This window comes from Triturus cristatus, chromosome 6 (genome assembly GCF_964204655.1).
Source record: "Triturus cristatus chromosome 6, aTriCri1.1, whole genome shotgun sequence".
In the NCBI taxonomy this organism is placed as follows: domain Eukaryota; kingdom Metazoa; phylum Chordata; class Amphibia; order Caudata; family Salamandridae; genus Triturus; species Triturus cristatus.
The window spans coordinates 1,751,070,167-1,751,083,892 of NC_140589.1; the positions used below are offsets into that span (position 1 = coordinate 1,751,070,167).

Here is a 13,726-nt window from a genome sequence, read left to right on the forward strand (position 1 = left end):
TTATATTTCCACAATAGCTTCTGACTGAGTCGTTTCTCTTTAGTGTGTCTGTGTAAATGCATCTTTTGGGGTGGATCCGGTCCTCCTGGACCTACGTTGGACACCTCAGCTTTATGAAATTTGACCCTGAACGTTTCAGCCTCTCCTAGAATGCTAACGTGGGAATGATGTCTTCATCAGGCCCTCCTGGAGATGGTGTTTGGTGCCAAGGTGGTCATAACTGGCGACGGTTTCATCCCCGGAGAAAGAAGCGTCATCATCATGAACCACCGGACCAGGCTGGACTGGATGTTCCTCTGGAACTGCCTTCTGCGCTACAGCTACCTCAGACTGGAGAAGATCTGCCTCAAAGCCAGCCTCAAAGCCGTTCCTGGTTTTGGTAGGTTTTTGTTTTTTATACTTCATGGGAAACGTTGAATTCATGTTAAACAAGCTTTTCTAACCATAGTGAAATGACTGATTGCTGAATTCCATTTCTTGCTAAGATTTCTTGGGCGGATACAGTTGTTCCCCTTCAGTGTGCATTCCTCGGCACATCATAACAAAAGGGTCCATTTCGGCTGCAGTGTTTCCCAGGCCGCTGAGCAGGCGCTGTGTAGTGTAAGCAGGTTCCACGGAAATGGAACCCAGGTGCCCCAAGTACATACACAGGATGTGAAGTAAGATCTTTATAGCTTCCCCGGATGTCATTCTTAAGTTGACGAAGGCCAGGGATGGCTCTGTGCCCGGGAGTTCGTGTGGAGAGAACACGTTTAAAGCACCACAAGGCATGCTGGCGCCTGCACTGCCAGCGGAAGAGCCTCTGAATGTGCTAAGCCAGCGTTTGTGGACGTTGTGTTATTGTTTGTGTGTGCCTGTTGCTTCTGCCACCGTGCGTGGGTGGCGTCAGGGTACCCTGACCCTAATTAAGGGGTGAATTCACCTGTCCCCTATGTTTTTATCCATCTATTTCAAAACAGAAGCGTTTCGTTTGCCAGAAACATCAAATCACTTTGTTTTCTTTTATTGATGTTGTAGTTCGTTCCTTATTGTGAGAATTTGACTCAGTGGCAATGCAAGATTCCACAGCCACATCTGGTACATGGCAGCAGTACTTCCTTTCGGCACACCTGTTCAGCGGTGCACCCCTCCCCCTCGTACACAAAACCGAAGGCACAGGAAGCACCAATGCACATTCTTTACCTTCTCAGCCTCTCTCCATATATCTATTCTCTCTCCCTCACATGCACACTTGCTGAAGTACACGCGCAGTAGCAGTGCTAGCTTCCCTCCCATACAAAGGACTGTGAAACTGAAAGCAGCAGGCACGCATTTGTGTCTGCTTAGATTGAAAAGCTTTTACTGAGTTTAACAATGATTCAACACAGGTACAAGGGTGCAAGCTCCTGGGTACCCTCACAAGTGACGAGCAGCGCTCTACAAATCCACCTTACATTACATTATAACTTCACTGTAATACACAGAGCAGTACATTCATAGACACACACACTCTCTCTCCCTCTCTCCCTCTGTGTGCGTGTGTTTGAGATGTGTGTGTATGACAGATGGTGTATGCATGAAGTATGAGTGTAGTGGGCACTAGAGGCTGTGTGTTTCATACAAGATGGTGTGTGATGCTTTGTTGTTGTCATGGTGAGTCTGAATTACCGGTAATATTCATTACTCCGAGTCGTAGACCTTCCCGTCAGTCATTACCATATGAGTAATAACTCCTCCCCCAAACTTCCGAACAAAAACTCCCTAGCCCAGCCCTACCCTCCAGGCCACTCCCACATCCTGTGGCATAAAACCCTTGACTAATGTAAGCACATCCTGTACCCCGAGCACAAGAAGCCGAACAGGGAGTTAGGGATGAGAACCCAGACTGTGGAGGGGAGGTCTACTGCCCTGAGTTATGAATATTACCGGTAAGTAACTGGTCATTACCTCCTCGTCAGGCTACCCCGTCACAGTCCCGGCACCCTTTGACTCAAGTCCTATGGTAGGCATTGGAAGTCTTTTCAGGGTTGGTGTACAGCTCGGGGTTAGTCTGCTTTGGAGGTGGAACCCGTGTGTATCTTGGATTTCCTGAAGGATGGATTCGACTTGGGTCTGACTGTGTCCTCCTTGCGGGTCAGTGGGCAGCTGTGAGGGCCTTTAGGGGTTCGGACTGTGAGCTTGTGGTTCCGTTGGTGTCCCGGTTGTTGCCCATGGTTAAATCCTTTGCACCTAGTTGGGATCTTCCATTGGTACTGAGGGCCTTGCAGGCGGCTCCCTTTGAGCCTCTGGGTGAGGTGTCTCTGCGTTTTTTGATGATCAAGGTGGTTTTTCTTGTCGCTATTATCTCGGCCCGGAGGGTTGGGGAGTTAGGCTCCTTACTTTGTTTAGAACCCTTTTTGCTTTTTTTCCCCTGAATCGGGTTGTTCTATGGCCTGATCCTTCCATTGTGCCCAAGGTCCCTTCCTCGTTTCACTGCTCGGAGAATCTGGTTTTGCCCGTGTTCTGTCCGTATCCTTTTGGAGGATGAGTTGCGGCTGCACTGTTTGGACGTTAAGCGGGTTCTTGAGGTGTACTTGGTGCGTACTAAAACATGGCTTTTTTCATGCCCCTAAGCGCTCTTCTTCCATGCTACTACCGTTCAGCTTTAGCGCCAGACACTCTTTGGAGTAACAGTGCGCTCCACAAATATCACCACATAGATATAGACTAAGCCTTTTCGTAAGGTGGATTAGCTTTTTGTGACCTTTGGACTGACTGGTCAGGGTCTGAAGCCTTCTGGGGCTTCTCTGTCATTGGCTGAGGTGGGCAATGGGGCAGCAAATGATGCTTGTGGCGTCCTGGTGCCTGGGTCGGTGCAGGAGAGTTCGACTTGGGTGTGGCTGCTTCCTGGGCTTTTTTATCAGGGGACATCTATGGCTGAGATCTGCCGGGCACCTATTTGGAGTGCGCCTCACACCATTATCATTTGGTGGTAGGTGGGACAGGGTCGGCTGGCTTTGGGGACGCTGTATTGCGTTCTATTCAGGTGCTGTGACTTTGCTGGTGTTAATAAAGTCTGTTTCATGCACTCTGTTGAAGCGATTTTTGATTTGGTATCTGCTCATATGGTAATGACTGTGACGGGGAGGTCCGACGAGGAGGTAATGTCTGTGGCGGTGCATGAGGAAAGGGGCCACAACAGGTTAGGTGTGATGCAGATTGGGCTACCAGCAGGGCGACAAGATCCAATTGCCACTGGGTAAAGGGAGCAGAATGCGACCCATGCAAGGGGGATGGAAGCAGCAGGGAATAGAGCACTTGCAAGCTCTCCCATCCCTGCACTTTGCTGTGAACATCACTTCTGACCTCATCTTCAAAACCCAAGGATGATGGACAGGAAAAGCAGAGGCCCTGCATTTGAGGCCAAGGAGTGGCTGCTGTTCCGACTTGCATAAAGCACATCCGTACGTCCACATTGCACCCAGTTTGAGACCCTCGTGGTTACAAAGAAGTGGAAGCACTTCTCTTGCAGCGATATGTCATCCATACAGCCTCTTCCTGGACTATAGCCCATTTCTTGAAATACCACTTCCATACTTTTCCACTAGTGGCACTGAACGCCACTATACACCAGCACTTAAAGTAGGAGCCAGAGAAAATTAGAGGTGTGTGGCATGCATGCACTCATTACTATGCAGGATGGCCTTTTGTTTTAATTTCATGCAAATCTCGTACATGCGGCCTATGACCACTGCAAGGAGCTTGCACCGTGGATAGTAATGGAAATAAACATGAATATGTGCAGCAGCGAAGAGTTTTGTGCCTTCTGTTCTTCCCGGTTTTCTGAAAGACGGAAGATGGGTAACGACCAGGAACAGATTTCCTAATCATTGAGAAATGCGGTCTCCCCAAGGTTTACTGCAAGGAGAATCTAGATTTTTGAGCGCCAGTGAGGCTGCCATTTTGTATAACTCTTGATTATGCCACTCCTCACAGCCTGTAAAAACTCCAAGTCTGTTATTTATTGAATTAATGTTATGCTTTAAGGTGCTTTTGGATTGAGAGTACCAGTGTGGATTGGACCTTGGTGAGGTGAGGTGTCGCCAATGGCTGAGATCTTGGAACTGATTCATTGTAACATAGGACAGTGCATAATGGAGCTACTAATGGAGGTAATCAGCCCATTCTTCGAACCATTGTTAGGGGAAAGCAAGTGTCTCCTAAAGAAGAAGATAGGCGCATTGAATGTTTTATGATATTTCTAGCAATATTACTTGGTGCTTAATTCACAGCCCCACTGCTGGCCAAAGTCAGAAACTTATCCCTGTGGGCGTTCTTTCTAAGTTTGGGGTAAATTTCCATTGTTTCGGGATTCAAACAAAACACCCCAGATTCCTCAAATTTACCTATACAAATTCTCCACTAGTTGTTAAAGCAGCGTGATAATATGGTGCACACATGTGCACTTTCAAGCTCAAGGAAATATTTTTCATGAGGAAAAACTCATTCACCATTAATTGTTTGGGTGACCACCCTTCTTTCCCTCCTTGTCGTTAAGTATATTAATATTTCAGTTTGTAGGTTTCCACTACATTTTGCATCGCCAGGTCCTAGCTTCCCTTTTTCCTTCTTGCCCCGAATCCTCAGTTTACTACTGTGGCAAATCCACGTCATTGCAGAATTTGCTGCCTTGGCAAGTGCACTTTTTGTTTCGAAAATCCCACTATCCCTCATCTGTGAATTCGGCTACAGGGAATGTCTTTTTTTTTTTTTTTTTTTTTTATAAGAAGAAACCTTTATTACACATTAAAGAGATACAAACAAGGGCCTACAACCACAAGGGCCGGCCGCTAGAAAGCTCGGGAGCCAGCAAGGCAACTCCATACATTCAAATGAGTCAGAAGCAAGAGCTCCCGAAAGTTCGAAAGCACATATAACAGGCCCTTGGACTATGGCCCTTGGCCATAGTCCAATGGCGATCGAAAAGGACGGTTTCACATTTTCTAAACAAAAAAAAAAAAAGGGGAAAAAAAAAACCCCACAATAACACACAAACAAGGCAATGAGAGTCCGAAATAGCAGCGTGCGCTCCCCAGGACGGGGGAAGATCCACATTATCTAGAATAACTCTTGACAGGAGGTGGTAGTGGGGGGCGGCGGAGAAGAGGACAACGCATGCACAATTACGTAGAATGTGCGGCTAGGGGGACAAAGCGACGTCGTCCTCTCGCGGCAGAGGCGGAGCGCAGATATTCCCACGATAGGAATTCCATGGACCCCACACCTTAGTCCACCTCCCAGGCTTGCCTCTCGCCACATACACCGTCTTCTCCCTGAACATACACCAATCCATATTCTCCTTCCATACCGAAATCGTAGGCGGCCTCGGGGAACCCCACAACTGTGCGATATTACGCTTAGCCACCATGTACCCCAAAGTCACCCACTGCGTCTGCGCCGCATTATAGTCATTTGGTTCCCAGACATTCAGCAAACACCTCCTGGCCTCTGGTAACAAAGCGACATGCGTGACTTCCTCCATTACAGTATGTACCCCGTTCCAAAATCGTACAACCTCCGAACATTCCCATAGGATATGAAGAAAGGTACCCAACAAGCCACAGCCACGCTTACACAGTCCATCCCTCGAATAACCCATACGTATCAAACCAGGCCCTGTGACATACACTCTATGGAGTATCTTCAGCTGCACAAATCTAAGGCGGGCCGGGATCGCCACCTCTTTCGGGGAGGCCACCGCCGATACCCAATCCTCATCGTCCAGTTCCAATCCGTCGGCCGTCCACGCCTCCCGCAGATGGGTCAGCAAGTCCGTACGATCATTAATACGTTTTTTATAGATCAGGGAAATAGTGCTGTCGGGCACATAGCCGTCTAACACCCTATCTTCCAACGGGGAATATTCTGGGATAGCAGCGACCTCCGGAAAAACCGAACACAGCGCATGGTGGACCTGTGCATATCGAAAGTACTCCCTATCATTTAATTTGTATTCAGTTTTGAGCATTTCAAACGTTTTAAAGGACCCTTTCGCCCAGAGGTCACCCACCTTACTTATACCAATCATATCCCATTTCTCAAAGCCTTTCGTTTTCCACAGACAACCCAAACGCTGGGAGGCATACAATGGCGTCGCTCGAGTCAAGCGATCCCTCCACCCCATCGCAACATTCGCCGCATGCCACACGCGTACCGCAACTTGCGTTGGTCCTGTCAACCGTGCATCCGGAGTTGCCAAATACAGTGCCCTGTTGTAATCCCCGCACGGAAGTAATAACTTATCCATCTCGAAGGCCGGATTCAAAGCAGGACCATGTATCCCGTGGTTCACCGCCGCCAATTGAGACGCCCAATAGTATCTTTTAATATCGGGGAGGGCAACACCCCCATCATACCAAGGGAGTGTCAACTTGGCGAGAGCGATCCTCTGTCGCCCGTCCCAAAACAGTTGGCGCTGAAGACCCTCCACCTCATGGAAGTAACGGGCCGGCACGACATCCAGCGTATTTTGTAAAGCGTACAAAAAGCGAGGCAGCGACATCATTTTAAACAATGCCGCCCGTCCGAGTGGCGAGAGCGGAAGCCGTCGCCACCTCGCGACGTCTGCCTTCAACCGCTGGAGTGGAGGGAGAAGGTTTCGCTCATAGCGGACCGCAGGGTCCAGTGATATGAAGATCCCCAAGTATTTGAACCCCAATGTAGCAATCTGAATAGGGCACCCCCGCGGCAAGAGGGGGGCCTCGCCCGAGAGGACGTAAACACATGACTTGGCCAAGTTGATAACCAGGCCAGAATTACGACCGAAGGAATTCAATACGTCCACCAATACAATTAGCGACTGTCGAGGAGAGGTGAGATACAGAAGGATGTCATCCGCATAAAGGGAGACACGGTCCTCAAACTCCGGCGTCCATCTAATGCCCCGCAACGACGGCTCCCAACGCAACGAGGCAGCGAGAGGCTCTAAAGAAAGTGCGAAGAGGAGGGGCGACAACGGACAGCCCTGCCGCGTACCTCTCCCCAGCACAAAGGGAGCCGACGCCCTACCATTCACAACAACCTGCGTCAATGGGTCAGCGTATAGCAATTTTACCCACCCAATGAATTCAGGGCCAAACCCGAATTTCGCTAACGCTGCCCAGATATACGGCCACTCTAAAGTATCGAACGCCATGGTAGTGTCCAAAGTCGCCAAGATGGCCGGCTCACGCATAAACTCCGCACTAGCAAGCACGCCATGCAACCGCCTCAGGTTCAGGGCGGCATTACGATGAGGTATAAAACCGGACTGGTCCTGATGAATCAAGTCGCCCACGACCCGAACCAGACGATTGGCCAATACCTTAGCCAGAATTTTGGGTTCCGCGTTCAACAACGAGATAGGCCTGTAGGAGGCACAGCAGTCTCGCGGCTTCCCCGCTTTATGTATCACAACTATGGTGGCGAGACGTTGGTCAAGGGGGAGGGAGCCCGCCGCCCGTGCAGCGAGGAACATGTCAGGGAGATATGGTGCTGTAATAATGAAGGATGTCTTGTAGACAGGTCACTTAAAACAGGTCGTAGGTTTATTCATCAAGTTACAGAGTCCATATATAAGCTCATATAAAGCCCATGTAGATCTCCTGTAGAGCCCCACCAGGAGCAGCCTCCCTGCTGCTCAGCCCATCTCTACCAACTGCCAACTCCTCCAGTCCCACACACTCAACATTCCAAGTGACATCACTCATGGCTGAGCAGCAAGGGACAGAACATTAATAAGGAAGATGTACCACAACAACAATAGGTTATAACACATCTCCCTTCCTTACAAAAACTAAGCATAAAGAATAAATGCATCAAATCAAGATATCACCAAAATACCATCGCTTACATAAACAGGAATCAATAAGAAAATACATTATGCAAGTAAATATACATCAAATCAGCAAATACTCGCAAGAAAATATCTATAACAAAAGAATAATGAACCCCATCCCCCTCCCTAGGGAAACTAATTAGATGGGTACACACTACCAACAAATTAAAAGTAATAGGGTAAACACACCACCCTATAGGGGAATACACCTCCCTTAGAAACTACCACACCACCCTTAGACTGCAATAGGGGAAAACAACTCCCCATAGGGGAAGACACCTCCCAAAAACTCCTTGAACATTGTAATAGGGAAAAACCTTTCCCTATGATACTCCAAAATTCCAAATTCTGTAATAGGGGAAAAACACCTCCCTATAGGGGAAAAACACCTCCCAAAGACTCTCCGAACACTGTAATAGGAAAAAAAAACCTTTCCCTATGATACTCCAAAATTCCAAATACTGTAATAGGGGATAAACACCTCCCTATAGGGGAAAAACACCTCCCAAAGACTCTGCGAACACTGTAATAGGGAAAAAAAACTTTCCCTATGATACTCCAAAATTCCAAATACTGTAATAGGGGAAAAACACCTCCCTATAGGGGAAAAACACCTCCCAAAGACTCTGCGAACACTGTAATAGGGAAAAAAACTTTCCCTATGATACTCCAAAATTCCAAATACTGTAATAGGGGAAAAACACCTCCCTATAGGGGAAAAACACCTCCCAAAGACTCTGCGAACACTGTAATAGGGAAAAAACTTTCCCTATGATACTCCAAAATTCCAAATACTGTAATAGGGGGAAAAACGTCTCCCTATAGGGGAACACACCTCCCTATGAAACAAAACAAAAGCTTAACTCCAATAAGCATAAACAAAACCAAGTATACACATACAGGGGAAAACACTTCCCTAAGAAACAGAATATCAAAATCCACACTGTAATAGGAGAATTACCTCCCTTAGGAACAGAACACATAGGCATAAACAGATTTTGCAAGATGAATATACATAAATGCACATTTAAAATATCAAACATGTCTGGAACATCACTGGTACTCGATACTAGTACCCTAGAATCCACCTGTTAAGAAGTAAAATTCAATAAAGCTTTATTACTAAATTACACAAATCAATCCATTTTAACTTGCTGGGTTGTGCAGAGTGTACGTTTGAATTCCAAATTCACAAAATGCGGCCAGGGAAAGTAACAACCGTTGGAGAGGAACACTTATCAGAAAGTAAAACTGTGTGACCGCACCATTCATGACGTGAATTAATTCCCAGATGCCACAGGGTGAATAATGTTAGAACAAAAGTACCGGTAAGCTTCCAACGTTGCAGGAGTCCGCAGTGCAGTCTAAAGAGTGGAATTAAATCTTGCTGCTCCGAAACTTTATTGTACTTGACAACCTCCCCCAACCAAAACGTGGTTGGCAAAACGTGTACACCACAAAATTATGAACAGTAGAGATTGTCAGTTTCCAAAACATGGCGGCATGCAAATGATGCTGGGCTGGATGGCTCACGGCGCATCCGTGCGTGTAGGCGTCCAGAAGCAGGCACACACCGCGTCAGAGGGAGATATCGTAGGACAATCAAGTTCAGGTAAGGCTGCGCGCGCTGTTTGTAACTCGCGCACCAGACTTTTAAATCGCAATACGGCGGGTGTTCAACGCCCAAAGGTTCAAAATCCAACTTCTTCTTTTCTCACAGTTCACTATCACCAATTCCCCAGCACATGTTGCAGATGCCAATTCAATCGAAATGTCAGCCGGGGTCAACTCAGTGCCTCATCAAATACAAACGTTACACAAGCATTTTTAACAGGGAAGTCAGACCTGCACTGAAGTTCGTGTATGGTGCCGATTTCTCTCAGAACACGTCGCTCCCATCACTCTGGAGCATCACGGCCCACATTGTCAGCATTCACCTCAGCAGCTTATCTCCACAGGTTTAAAAGAAATAATAGCCTCTGTTTTTTTTTTAAATGTCACAGATCACAGGGTTGCCGGTTTTCCCCAGCATACATCGCTGGTGCCAATTCCCAAACACTCGTTGCTACCGCCAATCTCAAAAAGGACAGCAGGACATATTAGGGCGACCGATGGAGTGGTCACTGGTGGGGCTCTTGAGTGTCAGCTTCCTCAAATGCACAGCTAGTTCATAAGTTTAAACTTCTTTACTCACAACCTTAGTTCCAGTACAGTTTCCATCAGCAATACACAGGTTCCTTAAATATCAGCTTTTAAGTTCTCTTGAAGTTCCTTTTTTCTTGTAAATCCTTTAAGCATCAGAAACCAAAATCCATTGAAGTAGCACACATGTAGATTCTTCCAAGTCGTCGCCAGTGTAATAATGAAGGATGTCTTGTAGACAGGTCACTTAAAACAGGTCGTAGGTTTATTCATCAAGTTACAGAGTCCATATATAAGCTCATATAAAGCCCATGTAGATCTCCTGTAGAGCCCCACCAGGAGCAGCCTCCCTGCTGCTCAGCCCATCTCTACCAACTGCCAACTCCTCCAGTCCCACACACTCAACATTCCAAGTGACATCACTCATGGCTGAGCAGCAAGGGACAGAACATTAATAAGGAAGATGTACCACAACAACAATAGGTTATAACAGGTGCTATCTTATCTGGACGCAACTTATATAGTTCAATGGGGAGACCATTGGGACCCATGGCCTTACCAGAAGCGATCGAGCGAATGGCCAGAGCAATCTCATCCGGCGACAACTTCGCCTCCATCAATATGCTATCGGCCTCCGAGAGGGACGGCAATGCAATATCTTTAAGTAACAGATGAGAGCCCTCCTCCGAGCACCCAGAGACCAGAGAGTATACCCCACGGAAGTAATCCGCGAAGCAGTCAACAATTTTTACCGGGTCAGTCACACACACGCCATCCACTCTCTCCACAACCGGCACCACTCTAGTCGCTCTCTCCTTCCTGTCCAACCAAGCAATCAACTTTCCGGCCTTATCTCCCACATCATACAGTCATCCTTGTTGCTCTCTACTCATCCTTTTAGCAGCATCCGTGACCAGCGCTCTATAATCCTGACTGTTTAAGGCTGAGAACGTGCAATTTCTCGTCCGTGACACCCCGCTCCAAATCCCCCTCCATCTCAGCTATGTCAGTTTCCAGGCGGACCACCTCTTCCCTCCCTGTAACGCCCTGAACGTCTCAGGATCGTTTAACAGACACGATAATGAGAACGCAACCACTTGTGAAGGTTTAGTTATTTTAATGAAGGCAAAAATAATACAAGGAATAAACAAAGGTTATAGTCGCTGGAATCCTCCAGGCTAAGTACGTTACCAGCCCACAGCACGGATGGTCCTAACCGTCCTCTGCATATACGCCGATCCCGGCGTATGCCAACAGAGGGCAGAAATGAAATGGCCGACAATGCCAATCGGTAGGCTGTGAGGGGCACGAAGAGTGTTGGGGACAATCGAGGAGTCAGGGAAACACCCAGCCGGGGTCTCTACCTGAAGGGAGCAGCCGCTCAACCTCTTCCTCAGACTGCACCGGGACGCGGAGTCACCTCCTGGTGATGCGTCACCGATACCCCAATCACAAGCAAAGAAGACTGAACCGAGAGCAGCCGCTCGATCGATCCCGTGGACTTCCGAGTCTGTAACGCGGCAGACACCTCCTGGTGTGCGTTACAGCTGGCAGTCCCTGTATCTCTGGTCGGGCTGGGAGTTACGACTCCAACCAGCAAAAGCGCCACTGCGCTTTGACTCAGCCGAGTCAAAAAGCGAAGCTCAATGGTTATCCGGTAGAGCTTCCGGGTCCTTCACAGGTGACGATGGGGCAAGACACGGCCCAGGGAGTAACGACTCGACCTACCTCCGTTCTTGCCTTACTGGAGCACCACTCCGGAACACTGCTCTTCACTAAGCAGGTACGTCGGTGTAAACACAATATCCGACAGCGTTGTACCTCCCGGTTCCTCCCTTTATAGGGCGTGTTTTCCTTGAGTTATGTAACAGCTCTCCTGTTTACATAAGGGCGTGTTTTCCTTGAGTTATGTAACAGCTCTCCTGTTTACATAAGGGCGTGTTTTCCTTGAGTTATGTAACAGCTCTCCTGTTTACATAACCTCTCAACCGCTAAGCATCCTGGGAGATGTAGTCCGTTTTCGCTGGTTACCGTTTTCCTCCCCTCGCATGACAGGAATTCTTGACACTCCCGCACCTCCTAGCATGGGAAATAAGAGACAAGGCATGCCCCCGGATCACCGTTTTATAACCTTCCCATAGGGAGACAGCAGACGACACTGACCCTACATTATCTTTGAAGTAGTGATCAATGGACTTAACCAGTTCAGAGCGAACATTAGGGTTACGTAAATACCAGGGGTTAATTGGCGCTACTCTTCCCTCTGCCCCAGGGACAACCTCCATCTGCAACAATAGAGGGGAATGGTCAGAAATACCTCGGGCCAAATGACGCACCTCCCCGATCATTCCAGCCTGGAACGCTGGCATAAGTATATAATCCAGTCTCGAGAGACTCCCGTGGGCCCCCGAGTGGAAGGTGTATTGTGCCTGTCCCGGGTGCATCAGTCTCCAGCAATCTATAAGTCCTAAAGTATCTAGAAAGCCACCCAGCCAGGCCTGGGCTCTAGGGAGATCCCTGGGGGGGTGACGGTCCTCCATACCGGATACAACCGCGTTAAAATCACCCCCTAACACCAGAACCCCCCCAGGGAGTCCCAGGACCAAACGCCCCAAATCCGCAAATGTAGCCGCCTGCAATCCCGGTGGCACATAAACAGCAACGAGCGAAACAGTTCTACCCTCCCATCTCCCCACCAATGCTGCATATCGCCCTCTATCATCGTGGAGCACCTCGTCCACCTCCAACGGGAGAGAGGCCCTGACCAAGATACCCACTCCCCTAGAGCCAGAAGTGAAACCAGAGTGAACAGCAAGGCGATAGCCCCGCCTATTCAGGGCATGGAAGGAGTTCCCAATCAGATGTGTCTCCTGCAGGAAAACAATGTCGGGCGAGATCCGTTTCAAAAACTGCAACACCACCCCGTGCTTGATCCTATCCCCCAGTCTGTTCACATTCCACGAAAGTATTCTCAATCCCTTACCCCCCACCCCGCTCCCGTGCATGATGCCCACATCCCGGAGAACACAACCAGAACAAATCAGTAGCTAACCTCACATTGCCTTGTGAAACAAACAAACATTCCCCAACTCCCCCCCCCCCCCCCTCCCCACCAACCTTCCCGTTACAACTCCCCCCACCCTGCACCCCTGCGTGAGCCCATGTAGCCCCCCCAACTTGCAGTGTGCCTGTCGCCCTAACATTAACTATGCTACAAAAAGAAAACCCCAGAGGAGGAAAGAGCCTCACTGAGCACCCCACAACCCCCGGGCATTGAAGTATAAGGCACTGAATAGAAACACCAAACCAAAATATGGAAGTGCCATCACAATAGTCAGTCACCGGGAACCAAAAGTCTACTCCTGTCCAGCCGAGCCCGCTCCGTTCCCTTCGGTCTGTCCCTCTCGACGTCGTTGCTGAGGCAGGGTATCAAGCCAATCTCCAACCTCCTCCGGCCGATCAAAGAAGTGCGTCCGATCCTTCAACTCAACCCGCAACCTGGCCGGAAAGAGCATCGCATATTTCAGGTCCATGTCTCTCAGTCGCCGTTTGACACCCATGAACTCCTGTCGCTGCTTTTGGACCAATTGTGTGAAGTCCGGGTAGAAACTTATATGAGTGTTCTCTAACTTCGTCGGCCCACTCAAACTCGAGGCCTGCAGTATAGCGTCCCTGTCCCTGAAATGAAAAATTCTGGTGATGATGGGCTGTGGGGGAGCGCCCGGTTTGGGCTTACCACCCAGAACTCTA

At 48.6% G+C, this 13,726-nt stretch overlaps 1 protein-coding gene across 8 annotated transcripts in view; it reads left to right on the forward strand.

Moving 5' to 3' along the window:
- Nucleotides 1–13,726, forward strand: part of LCLAT1 (lysocardiolipin acyltransferase 1) — a 713,371-nt gene that overhangs the window by 336,315 nt on the left and 363,330 nt on the right. For all 8 annotated transcript variants that reach the window (XM_085613011.1, XM_085613018.1, XM_085613015.1 and 5 more), the window contains one exon: nucleotides 181–379. In XM_085613011.1, coding sequence (XP_085469137.1) covers nucleotides 181–379 — 199 coding nt within the window. The remainder of the gene's footprint in view (nucleotides 1–180; nucleotides 380–13,726) is intronic.